The sequence below is a fragment of the Dasypus novemcinctus genome, chromosome 21 (genome assembly GCF_030445035.2).
Source record: "Dasypus novemcinctus isolate mDasNov1 chromosome 21, mDasNov1.1.hap2, whole genome shotgun sequence".
Lineage (NCBI taxonomy): Eukaryota > Metazoa > Chordata > Mammalia > Cingulata > Dasypodidae > Dasypus > Dasypus novemcinctus.
The window spans coordinates 62130523-62152812 of NC_080693.1; the positions used below are offsets into that span (position 1 = coordinate 62130523).

Sequence of the window (22290 nt, forward strand, 5' to 3'; positions counted from 1 at the left end):
CCTCGCGTGAGTCAGCTCACCACACGAGTCAGGAGGCACTGGGGATCAAACCCTGGACCCTCCATATGGTAGATGGATGCTCTATCAGTTGAACCATGTCTGCTTCCCCCAAAACACACTTTTGTATTCTTTTTTCATTTAATATTACATTCTAACCATTTCACAGATTGCCATAAAACACTGAAAAGGATGCTTTTTAAAGGATAAGTGATACTCTATCAAGCTGAAAATAAACTAATCGTTTCCCAATGGGCAAGTAGGTTGGTTCCAATTTGTTATCAAGTGGAATAATGACTTGATTGGATCTTGGCTTTGGACCATGACTTTAATACAGAGGTAAAAGGGACTTTGGGACTCATCTGGGTCCATCCTTAGGGCTTCCTCCAGCTCAAGTAAGCATTTAACCCATCTGAGGCTGTTTCTTCATCTGGAAAATGGTATAACGTATCTGAATCACTTAAAACCCTTTCAGGGTTTCGTAGGTTTTTCAGACACTGGAAGGTCCCCAGCCCTACCTGCTATGCAACAAAGGAACTATCTGAAAACAGTGAAGTCCTTATGGGCTCATCCCTTCTTCAGGCTTAGGAGAGTGCACCACTGCCCTCTTGTCTCCCTTGATCAAATGGCAAAGCAATGTCTGGGGTGGATGAACTCTGGAGACTCAAGAAATGAAGACATTTGGGGCTGTTTATGGTTAAGTCAGAGGCTTCCATTTCATTTTCTTTGACATCAGTGGAGGAATTTACCCACTGTGTCGGTGCTAGATGCTAGGAGGATAGTGGGTACCAGATAGTCAGAGCCCAAGAGGGATGCTGCTGGAACAAGAAACCCTCTCCGTTGTCCTCTGGTCCTTGGCAGTGGGAGCCAACCCCAGACCCTCCTCCTGTCCCTTTTCTCCCTCTCCTAAGGCTTCTTCCTTACCTAGGCTGTCTGGCTCCAGTCTGCCCTGTAGCTGTCACAGAGACCTCATCAAATGAAGGGAAATAGATTGTAGCATCCTCAGTGGGGCTTGGTTCCTCAGATATCTTCCCTTTGTCATGTCTCTTATACATCCTGACCTTATATCCATGGGTCAGAATATGATGGAGTCATTTTTTAAAATGACATCATGTTGTAAATATGGAAAGGAAATTCTTGTATTTATGCATATTTCTGATCATTTTCTCAGGATAAATTTCTAGAATTGAAATTATTGGATCAATGGTTATAGAAATGTGATTCTTCTTCATATTGCCAAACTACCTTCTGGAAAGATTTTACCTAAATGTATTACTTAATAGTGCCTTTTCACTGTATTCTTGTCTGCCTAATCACCTGTTTCATTTGTTGTCAAATTAATAAAGCAGTTTACCTTAAAATATGATTGGGACTCTCCCTCTCTTGAGGACTCTCAAGGAACATAATGTCTGTCTCTCCCACTTCTTCCATTAAAATGGGGAGGCCAGTTTAGTGCAGAATATTCTGGGCCAGATGATTTCCAGATATTATTATACCTCATTTTACAGAGGGGGAAACTAAGATTTAGAGTAATTAGGTAATTTGACCAAAGTCACCTGGCTGGTAAGCAGTGGAACTGGGATTGAACCCAGGTCTCCCAGAATCCCACCTGACTGCCTTCCCCTGAAACTTGGCTCTTCTTCACTGCTTGTCTCATTGTCTGGTAGCACTGTCTCAAGAATTAAATAAGGTAATGCTTGAAAAGCACTTGGCCCCTGGTCTGTGTTAAGTGATCCTCTAAGAGCAAAAGCAACACTCATGGATCAGAGCAGATATATGCAAAGTTCCCTTCAAGCAAAGGCAACCTTGACTGTACATTGAAATCACCTGGGAACCTTTTAAAACTTCCAACTACACAGGTTGCACCACAGACCAATAAAATCAGAATCTCTGGGGGTGAGGCTCTGGCCTCAGTGGCTTTTAAATTTCCCCAGGTTCTCATATGTAGTAATTCAGCTTCTAAGCCTGCCGGAGGAGACTGACAAAAGGGCTCAGGATATATAATGAATGTGTCCATCATAAGGCATGGAAAAGGAGCATTGCAGAGCTTGCTCTGGCAGTGACAATCCAGACATATCTGGAGCAGAGGCAGCCCAGTCAAAGGCCAGGACATGTCCAGCCCTGGAGACTGGTTGGCCCCTATTAGCCACATAGATAGAGGTACCAAGCCCAGTCAGACTCTTAAGTTTCATGGCCAAATGATGGTTCTAATCTAGCTCAACAGACCAGTTTCCCACCATATCATGACCATGGGAAGAAAATGGGCAAGTCAGTTATAGCTCTTGTTGTAAATGAACCGTATTAGTCAGCCAAAGGGGTGCTGATACAAAGTATCAGAACTCTGTTGATTTTTATAAAGGGTATTTATTTGGCATAGAAGTTTACAGTCACAAGGCCCTAAAGAGTCCAACTCAAGGTACGGTAAGAGGTACTTTCTCATCCAAATTCATTGGCCACATGTTGGAGCAAGATGGCGGGTATGTCTGCGAGGGTTCAGCCCTCCTTCTTCCTCTTAAGGCTCTGTGGTCCCAGCTTCTTCCAATCTCAGCCCTAGGCTGGTATAAGGCTCATCTTTCTTCCCAGGGCTTGCTTCTTTCTGGACTCAGCTGCTCAGTACTCTTTACAAGGTCAGCTGTAGACTATCAGTCTCATCTCTCTTCCTGGGGCCTCTGCTACGTCTAATGAACTATCTCTCTTCCTCTGTGTTCTTCTCTGTGTGTCTACTTCCATGTGAGTGTCTGTTTTATCCTCAAGGGGGCTGGAACTCGACACTGAGTCACACTCTAATGATAAGGTTGGATCAGAGCCCTAATCTTAACATAATTTAATCAGATGTCTCAGCTGAATGAATACAATCAAAGGTTTATCACACCAGAGGAACCAACCAGTTTACAAATATAATCTCTATTTCTTTTTGGAATTCATAAATAATATCAAACTAATACATGAACTAATTGGTATTCTGATAAAAATTGCTTTTGCTTTGATAGTTATTATAAATCAATAGTTTGGCCTTTAGGCATGACTTTGGTAAATCTAGATCTTCCTTGAAAGAAGGATTCCCCTTGGTGAAGCCATGAATCAGATTTCTGCTTCAGGTCCCTCCCTTGGACTGCAGTGACTCCACCAAGAAACCATCTGGGATGGTGTCCAAGAGGTGTCCTAAAAGATGTCCTGCCAGACTCTTCTGATTCACACTAACCTTGCCACAAACTTCACAGTTAATTTCCAAAGAGCAGACTCAAAGTAAGTGAATTCCCACCTTCCTTCCTTTACCCACCTATATTTTTTCCTTGGCCAACTGCCACTTGTAAATCTTCAGAACTTCCCACTCTCTGCAGGGTATATCAGGTCATCCACAAACTGGGTCTAGGCTACCCCGCCATCCTGATGCCCTGTACCCCAGACACCCCAGACTATGTGCCATTCCTGCAACAGGCCCTTCCCTTCATACCTCTGCCTATATGCTCCTTTCTCCTTGGCACATTGCCCCTCCCCTTCCTCCTTTCTTCATCCAGTGACTTCTTTTTTTTAAAGATTTATTTTTTATTCATTTATCTTCCCTTCCCCTCCCTCCCCCCCCCCCCGCCCCCCCAGTTGTCTGCTCTCTGTGTCCATTCACTGTGTGTTCTTCTGTGACCACTTCTATCCTTATCAGCGGCACCGGGAATCTGTGTTTCTTTTTTGTTGCGTCATCTTGTTGTGTCAGCTCTCCGTGTGTGCTGTGCCATTCCTGGGCAGGCTGCACTTTCTTTCACACTGGGCGGCTCTCCTTACAGGGCGCACTCCTTGTACGTGGGGCTCCCCTACGCAAGGGACACCCCTGCATGGCACAGCACTCCTTGCACACATCAGCACTGCGCATGGGCCAGCTCTACACGGGTCAAGGAGGCTGGGGTTTGAACTGTGGACCTCCCATGTGGTAGGCAGATGCCCTATCCATTGGGCCAAGTCTGCTTCCCTAGTGACTTCTTACTCATCTTCTAAAACCCAACTCATTTATTATCCCTTCCACCATTCCCTGGGTAAAACTAATTGCATTGTTCTACTGACGGTACTTTTGCAAGGTGAGTTCACACACTGGACTCTAGTTTTGTCTGCCCGTGTTCCCATCATAGAAACTGAGCTCCCTGAGACAAGAACCAGTCCCATTGGTCTGATGGCCATCATGGTATCAAGCCCATTATGGGTGCCTAAATATGTCTTGGTTGAAATTTGAATAAACAATAACAATTGCTACATCTTGAGTAACGAAGAATTCTTTGTCTTTTGCAAATCCATTTCACATCCAAAGACAAAATCTCAGGAAGCCCAAAGATTCTGTGTGAGAAATCACCCTGGCTTCACAGGCTAAACCAGGACAAGGGGCCAAAGGGCAGTATTAATGTGGCTGAGCCCAGCCATTTCCTCTCCAGCTTTCCAGATGAGACTTGCCCCACCTGGACCAGCATGGGACAGAAGGGTTTCTGGGTCAAAGGACATTGGTAGGTCTGTAAATCAATTCCCCATGCTTAGCATTCCTAAAACAGGCAGAGCCTCTTGGGGTAGACCCAAGAGGGCATGGTATAGGAGGCTTTGAAGCACAAAACCCCAAAATGCTATAAAATTAGGCAAATTTGTGAAGAATGGTGTTTTTGAGGTAGCAGATCAATAAATTAATAATTTCGTCATTATGGATAAGCAGCTTTGTTGTTGTTGCTGTTTTTGGATAAGCAGCTTTATAGTGTGGCCTCTGAAGCCAGATTGCTGGAATTTGCATCTGGCAACTATGACCTTGGGCAAGTTATTTAACTTCTCTATACCTCACTTTCCTTACATGTAGAATGGGTACAGTAATAAAATCTACCTCACAATTTTTATGAGGATTAAATGAGTGATTCTATGTAACTTTCCAGGACTATTCTCTGGCATATAGTAAATGCATAAATGGATGTTAACTATTATTTAATATTTTATTTACCATCACCTACCCAGTATTTCAGTTACTGCATAACAAGCCGCCCTTAGTCTTAGTGCTTTAACACAACAAATCATTTTATTTTGTTCCCTATAGGTTGGCAATCAGGGCTGGGCTCAGTTGGGCAGTTCTTCTGCTGGATTAACCTGGGATCACTCACATAGCTATAGCTATCTGGCAGATTATCTGGGGCTGGGTGGTCTAAGAAGGTGTCACTCATATGTGTAGTATCTGGGGCTAGCTAGGCCACATGTTTACAGTGATATGTCTCCAGCAGACTGGCCTAGACTGCTTTGTGTGGTCCAGGGTCCCAGCCACAGTGAAAAGAGAGCAAGCCCTAATGAGTGAATGCTTTTTTTTTCAGGACCACGTACATGGTAAGCAGGTATTCAACCACTGAGCTACATCTGCTCCCAATGTTTGTTTGCTTGTTTTTTGTTTGTTTGTTTTGTTTTGTTTTAGGAGGTATCAGGGATCGAACCCAGGACCTTGTTCATGAGAAGCAGGCACTCAACCACTTGAGCTACATTCGCTCCCCAGTGAATGCTTTTTAAGCCTCTACTTGCATCAAATTGCTAATGTCTCCTTTAGCCAAGGCAAGTCACAAGGTCAAACTCAGATTCAAAGGATGGAGATATAAATTTCACCTCTTGATGACAAGAGAGGCAAAGTCTCAAGCTGAAGGGGTGTGTGTCCAGGGATGGGAGGAACTGTGGCAGTCATCTAAACAATCTACCACACTGGGCATCAGCTAAGTGAGCAGAGCTCAGTTCTAGAGGCTGGAGGAGGAACTTTCTAGGCCCTCAGGGAAGCTCAGGATAGCAGGAACAGGGTAAGACATATGCAAAACAGCTGCAATGCAAGGTTTGAACATGATAAATCCCAAGATAAGAACAATTCAATGGTAGGGGAGTTTGGATCAGAGTGATCATTTACAGTCCATGAGGGGTGGAAATTAGGAGTCTGAGAAGTCCTCATTAGCTTGATGTTGAAGTGTGGGTAGAAGCTAAACATGCGGACATGGGAAAAATGATATGCCAGGTGGAGGAGAGAGCCAAGGCATGAAGACAGGAAATCCTGAGCATAGTGCACATGAAAAAGAGCTGTAGGAGGATATAAGGCTGGAAAGATAATCTGGGGTCCAATAGTGAGTGAACTTGAATTTGGACTTTATTTTGTAGGCAATAGGGAGCCACTGAAGATTTTCCAGGTGACAAAGGAAAAGAACTGTGTTGTAGGGAGACTACTTTGCCAGCATTCTATAGGATGGCTTGGGATGGAGGATGAGAAGGAGAGTGAGAGATCATTGGATGATGAAGGGACTATGGGTTTAGGCAGAAGGATTGGTGAGGGAGAATGAGAGGGGGAACTATATGGGCAGAACCTGACAAGTGACATCAAATGGAGCAGGGAGACATCAAGGATGACTCCAAGGTTGCCAGGCTTAGTGCTATAGGATGACAGATGGAGAGGAGTTTCATTCATAGAGCAGGAACATCTAGAGGAGGAATAGGTCTGGAAGGAACTCATGGATTTTGGGAACACTTGGGAATATCCAGCTGTTGTCCAACTGGAGTTTGAACATCTTGGACAGACATTCAAAAGAAGCCTTTCATCTCTGAAGTCCAAGGCCTTGCCAAGGGCCCAGCCCAGAATAGAAACTCAGTAAATCCCCAGGGATTGAATGAAGGATGGTCAAGGAAGGGGCATGGATTTGGGTGTCCCATGCCTGGGTTGCAGCAGCCTAGGAAGAGGGGAAAAGGAGGAAGAACGGAGCCTTAGCCCACGCCACCCTGACCATGGGATGAAGAAGAGAAGTTGGAAGAGTAGGACTTGCTGGAGCAACACTGAACTCCAGTGAGGGTGGGCGTTTCAAAATGGTTAACTACCCAAAGTGTCAGATGTAGCCCAAAGATTAAGGAGGAAGAAGGATGAGAAAAGGCCAAGAAATCAGCAGATTTGACAAGAAGGTCACGGGTGGCTTCCCAGCAGTGCAGGGGAGGCTGAAGTCATCCAGGGTTGAGGAGGGAGAAAAGAGTACCCTGCTTCCCAAAATTCAATGTTGTAGAGGGCCCCTGGACTTACAGGCCTCCAGAGCTGCTCTCTTTCCGCTTCAAACCTACTACAGTGAAGAAAATCTTAAAAAGAAAACAAACACTGCCTTTCCTTTCTGCCATGAAGACTCAGAGGAGGCAGCTAAACTCTCCCAGACCTTCTGCCTCTCTCTGCGACCTGCTGGCTGGAGCTCTGGCACTGTTGGGACTTGTGTCCAGGGAGATGGCTGTTTTCTTTCTCTTGTGTTTTCATAGCTCAGAATAGCTCCGGGGCCCCTCCAGGGCTGGGACCTACTGTTTATTTTAATGACAGCTCTGGACCTCACTTCTTCCTCTCTGCCTGTATCACAGTCTTCATTTGGGACCTCTCAGAGGGGGTGAGGTGGGCCACAAAGGATCCAGTCTGCTTATTTCCTAATTAGCTCCCCCAACTGGCTCCAGAAGGGGAAAGGAGTCATAACTGACTGTATTTGGGTATTTTAGTTGGGATGAGGTTTCCCTGGCTGTTCAAGAAAAGAGTTGATTGAAAGGACTACAAGGGGAGAAAAAAGAAAGGGGCAAAAAAGCCTCTGTAATAGTGGTCAAGGCAATTTGGGGAAAAAAACCTTATGTTTCTTTTGTCTGGGTCTATTATCCCAGAGGCAAAGAAGGGTTGTTTGAGGAGACAAAGTTAAGTGAGACTTGAGCTAAGGATCAGCCCAAGCCTGTCATCCCTTCTTGCTTCAATTCCAGATTCTTTGGAAGAATTGAGACTGACTAAAGAAGAAAAGGAGGGAAACCAAGTCCTCTATTGCAATGGCTCAGCCCTGGATAAATCCGTAGTGCGGTGGGGAATGGGACTGAGGTGGGGACTTGGGGAGGGCTGAGAGCGGGACAGAAGGAGCACCTTGCTTTTCATTAGAAGGCTGCCTTCAGCAGCCAGCCCAGAAAGTTACCCTTCTCCCACTGATATCTTCAGCATTTAGAAAAGAGAGAGAGAATAAATAGCAAGATTAAAGAGCTGTGCAACTTTGGCCACGTCACTGGAGTTCTTTTGGCTTTACTTTCTTCGTCTATAAAGTAAAACTCAGGGAGCCTCCCCCTACTTTCAGCCTCAACATAGTGAGTCTGTGGGGCTCCTTTGAAAGTAGCTCCAGGGAGAGACTGTCTGATTTTTAATTATCTAACAAAAGTAAATGATTAATTATTGCCAGAAGAAAAGGATAAATGTGGTCACATTATTTTTAACTAAAAATTTTCAGAAGTAATACATTTGTACAATAAAAAAAAAATTCAGAGTTCAAAGGAGCATCAATGAAACAATGAAAAGTCCATTTCCTCCCACCCAGGGGGCACCTACTAAACACCAGTGCCTCCATAAATCAGCCCAGACTTGGGGTACCCCAGGAGTCAGAGAAACTCCCCCTATTCTTGAGAGAAGGTCAGCTCCCTCACCGACAGCCTGGCATCCAGCCAAGAGCCAGATGGGGAGCATCTTTCCCTTGCTTCTGCCTCTGCAGTGTGTCATCAACAAACTTGAGGGAAGTGGACTTGGCCCAGTGGTTAGAGCATCTGTCTACCTCATGGGAGGTCCGCGGTTCAAACCCTGGGCCTCCTTGACCCGTGTGGAGCTGGCCCATGCGCAGTGCTGATGTGCGCAAGGAGTGCCCTGCCACGCAGGGGTGTCCCCGCATAGGGAAGCCCCACGCGCGAGGAGTGCACCCTGTAAGGAGGGCCGCCCAGCGTGAAAGAAAGTGCAGCCTGCCCAGGAATGGTGCCGCACACATGGAGAGCTGACACAACAAGATGACGCAACAAAAAGAGACACAGATTCCCATGCCGCTGACAACAACAGAAGCAGATGAAGACGACGCAGCAAATAGACACAGAGAACAGACAACCGGGGCGGGGGGTGGGGGGGAAAGGGAGAGAAATAAATAAAAATAAATAAATCTTTAAAACAAAACGAACAAACAAACCAAAAAAACGAACTTGAACACTCAGCAAGGAGGGAGGAATCTGACAGCAGGAAGGCATCACCAAAGGGTTGGTCCAGAAGGGAGAATTGCCTATTATCTGTGAGGGATGTGGTTACCATTTACGGAAACAGAATATTCTCTGGAGGGAACAACAGCTTCTTTTTTTGGGGGGGAGAGGGGGGTTGGAGGTGAGGAGGAGCAGGGAGGAGAGGAAGAAAGTCAGTCTATGATTCCCACAAAGGTTCAAATGATTCATCTAATTTTGGTAGAAGGTGGTCCCCAGGGTGGCAATGAGCAGAGAGTTCTTAACTGTTTGCAATCGAGCAAAGCCTTTCAGGTATTTTTCTGTGGACAGCGTGTCCAGGCCATCCTAGGTGGCCAAGGCACACACCATGCTCTCCCCACCTGGTAAACAGATGCACAGTTCAAGGTCCCGAAGCTGAACTTTCTCACCATGCCAGAGGTGAGTCAGCCCTTTTCACTGGCTAATAATGATTAATCCAGTCTCCCTCCGCCTGTTTTTCCCAACATGTTTTTGTGAAAAATGAACTAGGTCAGTCACTCAGAAGGTGACAGCAGTTGATCTGGCTAGTTTCTACTATGTACCACTAAATGCATCCCCACTGATCTCAGAAAAAAAGTCACCACACATATACACACCCCAAATAAATTAAAACAAACAAAACAAAACTGGAATCTACTCTGCTACAGGACCCATTCTGGTGATAACATGTAAGCGAAAGTACTAGAACCCAGCATCTAAGCCAGAAGAGAGGATTCAGCTGCAGTTAAACTCAGAATTTATTTTTGTGGTGATAAATGCAGTTTTTAAAGAGCCCTGATAAATGACAGCTCCTTCCCCTCTTTGCTTTCCCATTGGCAAATAAACTTGCTTGAACAAATGAGTCAATCTTGCTCTAGAAGAAGGTGCCAGAACACTGAAACCAGCTCCATTTGTTAAAAGGCAGACCACACTGTACTTTCTGACAACTTCTCTGAATGTTCTTACCAAACCAAGATCCTATAGCCTCTGAATTTCTGTTTGTGCAGAAGATTATCTGAAAGCACCTGATTAGTGTATCTGACAAAAAGTTGCCTGTATAATTTATCATCCTAATTGCCCCCCCAGACTTGCCAGTCATTTCCCCAGAGGACATTAAGTCTTGAATTGCCTCCACTGAGAACAAAATAATAGGGGCTGGCTGGCATTTGTACAGATGAAATTTGGTTTCAATCCAAGGCCCCAATTTACATTGTTGTATATTGCTGTATAAATGCCTAGCCTCCCTTTCCCACTACAATTTCAAGGTCCTGGAGGACAACTCTGATTTAACTTTAAAATCCTCAGGGAGTCAAGCATTTTGCTTTACTTAGTAAATGTTTGTTGAATTAAACTGAAGGAGTTCCTGAAAGGGAAGGTAATGGGTGGTAGAAGGAGACGGTGGAATCCCCTCTTCTGGAGGGAGTTCTTTCAATGGGTGCGTTCTCAGCAAAACCTCCAGCCTCTCAAATGCTTTATCCACAATATTTACCTCCAATATCCACAAGACCTTTGAGGACTTGATAACTACAATTTCTCTCCTCAGTCAGTGTTCTCACAGGCTCAGATTCTTTGGAGCCTCACCTCATGATAAAAATTTGCTGGAGCTTGCAGAACAGGGCTGGAAGATAGAAAGGTGGAGACCAGCCTTCAGTGACCATGAGGGTCCCCTGCCTGGCAGGCAGCCTGCCAGAGAGACTCCCTCATTGCTGCTGCACCGCGAACGGGATATCAGCTCCATCACAGCCCCGTATCGACACAAGCATTCTCCCTGAGGTGCTCCCGGAAGATAAGGCTCTCTCTTTGCTCCCCTACGCTGAGCACACGATGGAAACCCCGCCAGCTCAGAGACCCTGGCTCCTAGCTACCCTGCGGAGGTCAGAGAGTGGCCTTTGGATATTTTGCCAGAGGATCTGCCCCATTTACCCTCAACTCTCCTCAGCCCATAGAAACTCCCATCCCCAGGGATTACCACAGGAATTACTCAATACTTTCGAGGAAGGCTTATCAGGGCAGAGGGAAGGGGCCGGCTTTTCTGGTGGGGCCGGCTACCTGTGGCCCAGCATTGCTGACAGTGCAGTACTCTCCCCAGCCCCACCAGCCCCCACATCGCCAAGCACGTGCCTCCTCTGCAGCCCACCCACCACCACCACCACTGCCGCCACTATTACCTGCCGGATGCGGGGGGGGGGGCAGTTGACTCTAGGGGTGTCTGGACCAGCAAGACAATGTGGTCAAGGGCAACTGAGTGGGAGCCCATGGGCGTCTGGGGATGAGAGTCTAGCTCATACCTCCTGTATGAAGTTTTAATCACTTCCTGCATAGAATGTTGTCCACCTTTGCTAAGACTTGCTTTCTCTCAGTTGTTCTTGCTTGTCCCCAACCTACCCCTGGCAAGTCAATATGGACTTACTGATCAGAAGTTCAGGCAGGTTTTAAAAGTTTTCTTCCAACTGGTGATATCCTTGAAAATACATCACTTTGTCCCCTGATTTACTCCCCTGCTCCCATTAAAGTCAGGAGAACCAGGTGTGAAGTTTTGGCCCCTCTTCTGCTTACAGGCTTTTTTTTTTCTTTTCTTTTTTTTACCCCAAACATTCCTTTTATTTTACCTTATATTTTTATCACACACAAAAAAATTGCATTGGAATTCCTTAGATTTTTCTCAGTTTATTTATTTGGGGTTGTTTTTTGTTTGTTTGTTTGTTTTTACTTTAACAGTATTTAAATAGTTTACATCTTTACTATAGGAAAAATTAAAATTCTGATATTTACAAAGAAAAGTTAACTTCCCCCTCTCCCAGAGATGACTTAATGTTCACATATCCTTTTTGGCTTTTCCAGTTTATTTTATGGTAAAGATCAGTAGTGATTCTTAACTTCCTGCTGGGGAGACACTTACATATTTTTTTGTTGGCAGGACTATCCAGAAGGTTTTGTTTATCATTAGGACATTCAGACATACCTATCCTTTTCTTGTATCAGAAAACCAATCTTGTCCAATTTAGGACTACCCAATCTGATAGCACAAACAAAGCTGTTGGAATCCAGAATCTCTCAGGAAAGAGGTAAAAATGGGACTTTGCCATTCCATGCATGCCCAGATAGCCCTTTTGTGGCCCACAAGTCTGACATACAAACGCAAAAGCCGTTAAAGTCATCGTGACCCAAATACTTAGATTTTCTCAGATGCCCATTTAGTTTGATAAAATGAGACACTGTGCAAGATCTCAGTATATGTGAGAAAGGTCATCTGGAGTAAGTTCTACAGAACGAAAGCCCTGAGAACCTCTCAGGTGGGATTCGCAGAGCTGTGTGCATGTGGTGCGCGGGAAACTGAAGGCAACTGTCCACCAGGAGCAGTGACCAGTGTATTTTTTCAGCTCTAGACTTTTATCTTCAGGGGTTCTAGAATAAGTAAAGACTTGTACGGAATTCTAGCAAAACATTTTCTTTAAACTTACTCCAAAAGAGGCCGGTCTCTTGTAACTGGACATTTGTTATTTTTATTTATTCCTTGTCTGCATTCACAGCTATAGTAATATTGTATTGACATCCTGGTGTTTTTATAAGTTAAAACTATTTGTATCCACAAACAATCAAAGGGAAACTCAAGATGCAGAAGCCCTTTCTCAAAAACAACTAAAAATTTCAAGTTCTTCTTCTAGGGTCCCGAGTTAATTTGCTGATATTCTTATTCAGAACCACACATTCATATTGTTTTTTCATGAACATATATTCATTCTATTGCTTAAATCTGTTGTTGTTGTTTTTTAAAAAAGGTCTTAATATTAAGGACGTCAAGTGAATTAATCAGTGCATTGCAGTCAAAGATGATTATTTTCTGGCCCTAAGAGATATAAGACCAATACTGGGAAGAGGGCTTGATCTCCCAAACCAGAAGCATTTCCTAGACCCTAATGCAATTAAGGAAGGAACAGCAGGGTGGTAATACAATAGAACTTGCAATATATTAAAATTAATAACTTGAAACTTGAATGGCTAGAGCACAGGGCCTTCATCATGGTTTTCTCTATTCAACCTCAAATAAGTGCAGTCGCGGACTTAAGAAATCAGGCACCTCTGCAAGAACCTTAATGGATTTAGACTCTGCCCTGTGTCTCTGCCCTGGTTAAGGATACAAGGAGGGCAACCCCTTGCCCCATCTAGCAGCATGCCAAAGTTAATCATTGGCTCTGCTGAGTACATGGCAGATTAGCCTGTTTTTGAGTGTCTGTTTCTCCATTTTACGTAAATCACCCTGAACACGTTTGCATCAACTTACCAGTGAGGCACCTCTGATCAATAGATTTTAGACAAAAGTGGGTTTTGAGTCCAAAGATCAGGGCTGGGTTGACCTGCAGACTGGATACAGGGTGTATAAAACAGGGACAAGGCGCAGGCTGATAGCAGAGCAGTTACCACCAAGCCTGAAATAACATAAAGGCTCAGCTGACGGCTTCCCGAGGTGCCAAGGGAGTGAGGATGGAGGAAGGAATGAACGCTCTCCATGACTTTGGGATCCAGTCAACACGCTACCTTCAAGTGAACTACAAGGACTCCCAGGACTGGTTCATCTTGGTGTCCATAATCGCAGACCTCAGGAATGCCTTCTATATCCTCTTCCCCATCTGGTTCCATCTGCGAGAAGCTGTGGGCATCAAGCTTCTCTGGGTAGCTGTGGTTGGAGATTGGCTCAACCTCGTCTTTAAGTGGTGAGTAAGAACCAGACAGAGGAGATCAGCAAGGAAAGAGGTTGGCTTTCTCTCTGGAAATGACTGTTCATCAGGAACTGCTTTCCCCTTGTTACTCAGGAAGCCACACGCTGCTAAACCTCCTTGACTTTGGAGCATCTACACAAAGAGGCAACCCAGTCAGTGAGCTGAAAATACAGTCAAGTCTGTTTCAGACAGATTAACGGGGTGGAAGGCCAGTTGTACTTAGTGAAAAGTCTGAATCACAGGCTTTAAGCAAAGAAACACAGTTTTATTACTTTGAGTAGGTAACATAAAGATAGATGTATGAAAGAAGAAAGATGATATATGAGAAAGGAAAAACATAGATAATTTAAAAACTTGTACGAGGAAGTGAAAATAACCCAGAGAACTGGGCTCCAGCCCTCATCCTGCCACCAACCAGCTCTGTGTCCTTAGCAAGTCACATCAACTCTTCAGGAGACTCTGTTTTATAATCTCTGATCCTAAATTATCTCTGGGACCTTAACAATAATCACAGTTAACATTTATTGAACACTTAATGTGTGTCAGGCCACTTGCTAAGCATTTGTGTGTGTGGGGGGGTAGTTACTATTATGTTACAAAAGAGGAGACCAAGGCACTGAGTTAGGTGACTAGAACAACACGGTTAGTAAATGGCAGAGTCAGAGTTTGAGCCCCAGCAGTCTGGTTTCAGAGGCAACGCTCAAAATAACTGTTCACGCAGTGCTGGCAAACCAGCTGTCTGGGAAACAAAGAGCTCTGGTTTTTGTTTCTGGAAACAGGAACAAGGCCAACTCTGGAAATGGCCTTGGCTGATTTCCGTGGTGTACATATTCCCACTCTGGTCACTTCCAAGCTTACCAACAGTCCTGGCTAGCAGAATTCCCAAATACTTAACTGTTGGTTCTTGCCAGCCAGCACCAGCTGACCCCAGCTTGGGGTTGGCCTCTATTTTCCCTTCTAGGAAATGAAGGGATTGGACCAGCTGCCCTCCAAGACCTTTGTTATCCCTAAAACCATGCAGGTCTACTGCTAGGTGACTCTTAAGACCTCTTTTAGCACGAACATTCCTTGGCCATAAACAAAGTCCTTCAGGATAGGGGGAAAAAAAAGTGCTACAGGTTCAGAAGTCAAAGGCATATTGAAGGGATTCATGAAACCGCTGTTGAAAAAACTTTTAAATTTTGTCTGTAACTTTCTTTATTCAGCAGCGTGACCCTAAAATGTCAAGCCAGTAAAGATTATTCAAAACATCTGAACTCAATTAAAGACCCCTGAATACGATGCCTGTATTTTCTGAGTTGGTAGAAGTCAGAGGTAGTGGCTATCCCACTACTACCACCACAGGGTAACAGAAGTGGGGCTGGCCTTTGTTGTTTTGTTTTTAACAATAAAATTTTGTTAGATATATCATTCCATATATGAACATATGTTAACAATAAGCGTATAGTAAAAGTTGACTTACAAAACAAGCATACATGTAATCAGGGCTCCCACATATCTCCCTACCACCAACACCTTGAATTGTTATGAAACATTTATTACAAACTATGAAAGAGCATTGTTGAAATGTTACTACCACCTGTAGCCCCATATCTTACATTTGGTGTATTTTCCCCCTAACCCACCCTATTATGGACACCCTGTCTTAGTAGTATATATTTGTTATAATCATGAGAGTACGTTCTCATGTTTGTCCTGTTAACCACAGTCCATCTTCCACGACTGGATTCTGTGTGACTGGCCTTTGACATCTCATTTCCACAGTGAAAAACACATCTGGGACTTTTAAAGGGAAAGTGATTTGCCTGAGACATCCAGTTTCGAAGCAGAGAGGATACAGAGTAAACATCTGAAGCCACATACATCCTTAAGGAGAGCGAGGCAGATGGGGACAGGGGGCCGTGTCTCTGGGGAGGGGACTTCACCTCAGGGCTGGGGTACAATCTCTGGTATCTGAAGAAATACAGAGCTGCCCGAGGCCTGAAGAAAGAGACAAGAAACCCCGAGTATACGCAAGTCCAAGTGGCAAACTGCAATTCCGTGTCTCTAGACGTTCTTCCAGAAGATACCCTCCTTGGGGTTAAAAAAAAACAACAAGTCACATAGATACCATTTGTGTAGATTTTAGGATCTTGCCTTTATGTATGTAAGGATATGTATATTTATACATATATGCTTGAATAGGTAACACATTCAAATGTTTCAAAATTCAAAAGTTATATACAGGATATCTTGTAAAACGTCTTTCTGCCACACCTCTCTCTAGCCACCCCGTTTCCCTTCCTGGGGGCAACCAATGCTATCAGTTTTCATTTTAGGATCCTGTGGCTCTTTTCCTCAAGCTAGTCTTTCTTCTTGGTTTGGGGTAAAGGAGTTCATTCAGTAACTTCAAACACCGGTTCTGCTTTTCCACAGGATTCTCTTTGGACAGCGCCCATACTGGTGGGTTCTAGATACCGACTACTACAGGAACACTTCCGTGCCGCTGATAAAGCAGTTTCCGGTCACCTGTGAGACTGGGCCAGGTCAGAGTCCCACCCACTGTAATGCGATTTCCCCTGTAGACACGGAAGCTGGGTGTACCTTGCTCATCATAGACATCCATTTATATATATATATATACACACACACACATACGTATTTTTTACCCATTAATATTCGTTACTGTCCTTGAAGGCACATGGAGAGAGCTTTGAACTTTTATCATTGTCTTCAATTTGGTGCAACACCATTTTACCTCATTTCAGTGAGGCCTGCCTAAATGGCCGTATTGCTGCCACTTTGGAAATCTGCCCAAAATTTCCAGAACTCAAATTGCTAGTCCAGGGAGGCAAAGGCACCCACCTACCCCAGGCAAAGGGCTTGTGAAAATAACTGTGCCGTAGCCCTTTGTCCAGGGGAGGGAAAGTGGCAAAGCCTAAGTCCGTGGCTATCTTGTCCAGTGGCCTGGCCCAGTAGCTATGTCCCCCAGAGCTGACAGTCCAATCCTACTCCCTGCCTGCATTTTATTAATTACAGCCAGAAAAGTATTAAGAAGTCAAATGACAGATTTAATTTTTCTGTAGGTAATAGGAATATCCAGCCCCTTCGCTCACCCCCAGGTCTCATGCTAGCATCCCTTCCTTGGGGACCCCATCTCTGGCCCCCAAACCAGGACTTGTCCCTTAGTTATTTGTTCTCACAGAACCACTTGTTTGCTTCTGAGCATATTCACTCATTCAGCTGTTATCAAGCATCAACAAAGGACAGGACCCTGAACTAGGTGTTTGGGATAGAGCAGTGAACAAAACAAAGATCCCTGCTTCACGGCGCTGAGATTCAACTGGGGACAGGGGGATGAGAAACGATATTTTTAAAAAGTAAAGGATATTAGAAGATTATAATTTTGATGCAAAAACACAAACATCAACAACAAAAAACAAAAACAAAAACAAAACAGGCAAAGGAAAAGCTTGACCCATGGGTTTCCCAGAAAAGCTGACTCAGTGATTGGCGTGGACTTCAGCGTACTCCGGAGCAACTCCGCGGAAAGGAAGGGACAGAAGCGGGACTGGGCAGAAGTCCAGTTGTGATTCAGTCCCGATTGAGCCCGCAAGCGGAGCTCTGAAGCTGGGAAGGCTTTTCAGAGTTGCCCTGAGTTGGAGTAAGGCCGCCAGGACTTTACACCCCCATATGGACCAGTTATTGGGTATGGGCCCCCCACATCTCCACCATGGTAACCTTGATCAAGGCGGCTCTCCTGCTCACGGCAATTCCTGAAGAAGGCTGAGAACGAAAGGCAGCCTGCGGCCGCACTCGCAACAGCTGGGAAAAATAAGTCCTTCAGTCCAGAAGGGGGATCTGGAAGCATATCTCATCAAAATCTATCCTTCAAGGTAGAGAGATCAGGAATAAAGATGGGTTGCAGTATTAAATAGGGTGGTAGAGCAGGCCTCATTGAGAAGGTAAGATGTGAATCAAGACTTGAAGGAGGTAAGGGAGTTGGCCAGTAATCTCTGGGGAAAGAGCTGTCCGGTCAGAGAGAATAGTTAAGCAAAGGTGTGGAGGTAGGAGCACGCCAGAGCAGTCAGCAAGGAGAGAGTAGAAAAAGAGAGGTAATGGAGGCAGATACGTTTGTAATTATACATCCAGTGCTCTATTTGTATAATCTCTAGACTGTATAATCTCTAGACAAGAGTGAGGACCTTGCCTGGTTTTGCTCATCATTGTACCCCCAGAGCCTAGCACAGTGCTGGGTACATAGTACAAGCTCAGCAGATATTTGTTAAATAAATGAATTAATGGGTAAAAGAGTGATGACAGGATGGCTGGATGGACAGATGGCTGCATGGAGATACCCCTGACAGTCTCCCAGTTGGAGACCTTTCTACCTTTTGTCCATCCATCTCTTTCCTGCCCTTTAGGGAGTCCTTCTGGCCATGCCATGGGTACGGCAGGTGTATACTACGTGATGGTCACATCCACCCTCTCTATTTTTCGGGGGAAGAAGAAGCCGACATACAGATTTCGGTAAGGACTCATTATCAGGGTATGGGAAGTGGAGGACACAAAGTGGCTCTCTCTGTAGCTGGCACATCACATGCTTTTCCTCACAATCCCCCAGCCCATTTCTACACCTTGACTTGATATCGATAAGAGTCATGACTGAGGGGAAGAGTAGAATCACAGTGTGTTAGAACCGCATCCTTTATTTAGTAGATAAAGAAATTATGCCTAATGAGTTAAAGGGACTTCTCAAGATCTAGCGGTGAGTTAGTGGCAGGACTTAACTAAAAACCCTCATTTCTGTACCAACCATATGGGTCACCCCATTCAGGTGAAATAGACTACAGGAAACTAGATATGCAACCACTGGGGAAAACCTTCATTATTAAACAGGTGAAATAGAGAGGTTAAATTCACTATACACAAGTGTTCACCACTCACCACAGGTCATCTCTGAGCTTTCAAGTAGGGACTTCAATTTACAAAAATTCTTCTGACCTGGCACCTAAACTGGCCAGGTCCCAACATTCCTGCTGTGGCTGTTTCCTTGGCTGAAGTTTCTGCATCCAGGTTCTGTTATGGTTGCCTCTTCTGTTACAGGTGCTTGAATGTCATTTTGTGGTTGGGATTCTGGGCCGTGCAGCTGAACGTCTGTCTTTCCCGAATCTACCTTGCAGCCCATTTTCCCCATCAAGTTGTTGCTGGAGTCTTGTCAGGTATCACTTGCTTGATTCCCTCTCTCTGTCCCCAACTACTTCCTTCCTCCTTAGTAAGGACAAAATTCTATAGTGTGCCAACCATGTTTCTTCTGCATATATTCAAAACTCTTAGCATTTCAGTGAGTTGAAGTTAAGGATGGGCAATTTGAAATGATTAATTTCTATAGAAGTGTCCAGAGTTACACAGTTGAGTGTGTTCCAGAAAAGTTGCCACATATCTAATTAACTTAGCCAATTGGGTTAGCATGAAATTGCCAAGTTTTTTCAGATTTTTATTTCTTACTGATCTTCAGTTGGAAGTGGGTCCTAATTTAATTTTAAGGAAATCTACCAAATTTAACAATTAAATACAAATATTCTAGGAAAACTCTTTTTTGAAGTACATTCATTCATGAACTGAATAGATTCCCACAGTTGGTCTCTTTTGTAGTTTCAGTTTTGAATAACTGTTTTCTCAGACTCCGTTAATAAAGGGCAGAAAAGATTTAGATTAAGTGTATGAAATAGTTTTTTTTAATTTGTGGTAGCTGCTGGAATATAAGAACTCAGGGAAATTGGAGGATTGCTTTCCTCAGAGTTCAGTAAGAGCAAAAGAGGGTAGCATTCAAAGAAGAGTTGGGAATAAAGGAGATAATGGTCTCACCGGTAACCACAAAAGTAATGCTGCATTTAGTCCTGGGTTGCATATTCGAAGAAGAGCCTTGAAGCCATGTCACATGAAAGACCTGGGAATGTTTGGCTAAGAGAATAACCATCTTCAAATGTGTCAGGGAGGGACTAGATTCACAATTTATTAATTCTGGCAGAAAGAGCTAAGGCCAGCAGTTGGCATTAAAGAGGAGAGATTTCTGCTCAGCACAAGGAAGATCTTTTCAGCAATTAAATCCATTCAAAGATGAAATAGGCTGCCTTAGGGGGAGTGAGCTCTCCATCCCTGAGGATATTCAAACAGAGACAGGAGGACCACTTGTCAGGAAACTTGTATATGGTGGGAGAATGTGTGAGACCTGACCCTTCTATCTGAAAGAGTCTATGGCTGAGGACAGGGTAGAGGTACATGTGGAATTAAACCAGGTAACCCTCTAATCTGTTGTCCATGATTTAATTCCACACTGGCAGGATAGATGGCCTGTCACCCATTGCTCCAAAGCCACCTCTTGCTGAAGGTCCAGAGTTTGCGCTATTTCTCACACTCAGTGACACGCCATTCTTTCTTCCACTCAGGCATTGCCGTTGCTGAAACTTTCTGCCACATCCAGAGCATCTACAATGCCAGTCTCAAGAAATATTTCCTCATTACCTTCTTCCTGTTCAGCTTCGCCATTGGATTTTACCTGCTCCTAAAGGGGCTGGGTGTAGACCTCCTATGGACTCTGGAGAAAGCCAAGAGATGGTGTGAGCGGCCAGAATGGGTCCACATCGACACCACGCCCTTTGCCAGCCTCCTCAAGAACCTGGGGACCCTCTTTGGCCTGGGGCTGGCTCTCAACTCCAGTCTGTACAGGGAGAGCTGCAAGGGCAAGCTCAGCAAGCGGGTCCCCTTCCGCCTCAGCTGCATCGTGGTCTCCCTCGTCCTTCTGCACCTCTTTGACTCTTTGAAACCCCCATCCCAAATCGAGTTGATCTTCTATGCCCTGTCCTTCTGCAAGAGTGCAGCAGTGCCCCTGGCCTCCGTCAGTCTCATCCCTTACTGCCTCGCCTGGGTCCTGGGCCAACCAGACAAGAAGTCTCTGTAAGGGATGTGGAGTCTTCAGTATTTAAAGTAAATGACTTGTGGCAGGGACTGAGAGGCGTTAGGATCTTCTGTCGGCCCATTCTGAGGCTGGAAGTGCTAGAGAGTCACCTCAGAAGATCCACCCTTTTGCCAATTCTAATTCTGTGAGGTGATGTTTTTTGCAAAGCTAAGGAGACTATTTGAGAAAGCCTGAACTGTTAGAAGTTGGGTCAGTTCTGGACTTCTTCCTGAAGACTTACTTGTCTTACAAATGCAAGATTTTCAGGTGGGGTCAGCTCATCATCTCAGACTGGGGATCCCAAATGAGAATTTTCTACATGTGCTCCTCCTGTCCCAACAAAAGGAGAAAGGAGCTGCGGGTTTGATAGGGAATGAAGGAAGGATTAAGGAGGATTTTTAAGTATTCTGAAAATCATTCAAATTATATGCCAAGCAATACCTAAATGGTTTCAATTACATTTGAATCTTTAGGTAAGGCACTTTCAATAATGGAAAACCAACTTAAAGTAGAACCCATAGTGGTTAGTGGGGGCAATTCTGCTTCTTACTTGTCTTTTTCTATTATACATACATGGTCACTGTATTTGCCTGGGTTTCTAAATGGCAGCAGTGACCTACCTGTTGCACTAGATCAGAACATTCAGACATAGGTGGCTTCTCCTCTGTCACTCTCAGCCTTCCTCTTTATTAGCCCAGTTCTGCTTTCCCCAGAATTTTCCCCTTGCTCCTCACCTGCTCTGCTGGCTCCTCCCATTTTAAAGTATAACTCAGAGGTGGTGCTTTTGTATGTCTCATTTAAGCTCTGAAATCTTGGGCAAAATGGCATGTCAGGGGCGGGATTCCTCTCTCCAGAAGGTCACTCCATTGTTACTTTTGATTCCTAGAGGGTAACTATGACTCCTTTCCATATCTCAAGCCAACCAAGAGCATTCTTAGAGGAAAACCAACTCCTCCTTGCTTGTTCTCCAATCTCAGCTGATTCGCAGAATATGCCCTCAAAAAAAAAGTTGAAGCCTATTTATTTGAGAGTCCTTGTTTTTGCTACTAATCATTTAGTTACACTATATGTTATAATGCACACCAACCATCCTGGTCATAGCATCTTTGAAAATAGAAATATATGTGTGGTATTTTATTAAAACAATGTTTTATTTAAGAATGACATCGTGGTGATTACTATATTTTAGATGTAATGGGATCTAAAGATTCTAAATCTGACTCAGTTAAGTTTCTAGCTCTTTTCCTATTTCCCTAAACAAAACATTTAGGTTTTCTTATACCTACTTCTTCCTTTTGGAGAAAGAAGTTGCTCTGTCTTGACCAGGAGTCTTAGAGGGATGGGGAGACTTTTAACATGTCCACAAGGGCACATGTAGAGTTGAGCCTCAGAACTAGGAAGATCCAGAGCTGGCCAAGGCTGAACATCAGTTAGCAGCCCACAGGTCAGTATGAGTTGCTCTATGGTATCAAGTTGCAATTTGAGGGCAGAGAGGCAGGGTCATTACTAAACCAAGCAATCAGGGCATGCAAGTTATAGCAGCAGAACAAGGCTGAGCAGACTCTGGAATCTGGTACCCCAGCATTAACAAGGTTTTGAGCAGTGAAAGAAAGTCCGAACTGGGTA

General features: G+C 44.5%; 1 protein-coding gene across 1 annotated transcript; it reads left to right on the forward strand.

The window, feature by feature from the left end:
• Positions 1-13248: 13248 nt before the first annotated feature.
• G6PC1 (glucose-6-phosphatase catalytic subunit 1) lies at positions 13249-21828 on the forward strand. The gene is made up of 5 exons (XM_004484581.5): positions 13249-13721; positions 16143-16252; positions 18131-18236; positions 18813-18928; positions 20156-21828. Exons 1-5 carry the CDS (start codon positions 13492-13494, stop codon positions 20665-20667), a joined length of 1074 nt encoding a protein of 357 aa, XP_004484638.1. The 5' UTR covers positions 13249-13491; the 3' UTR covers positions 20668-21828.
• The last annotated feature ends 462 nt before the right edge of the window (positions 21829-22290 follow it).

What these genes read in the sequence shown, in the direction of transcription:
- G6PC1 (XM_004484581.5), top strand. Translation starts at nt 13,492, where the DNA reads ATGGAGGAAGGAATGAACGCTCTCCATGACTTTGGGATCCAGTCAACA. An exon ending in CTCAACCTCGTCTTTAAGTG is followed by an intron (nt 13,722 to 16,142) that starts GTGAGTAAGAAC and finishes GCTTTTCCACAG; the next exon opens with GATTCTCTTTGGACAGCGCC. An exon ending in CACCTGTGAGACTGGGCCAG is followed by an intron (nt 16,253 to 18,130) that starts GTCAGAGTCCCA and finishes CCTGCCCTTTAG; the next exon opens with GGAGTCCTTCTGGCCATGCC.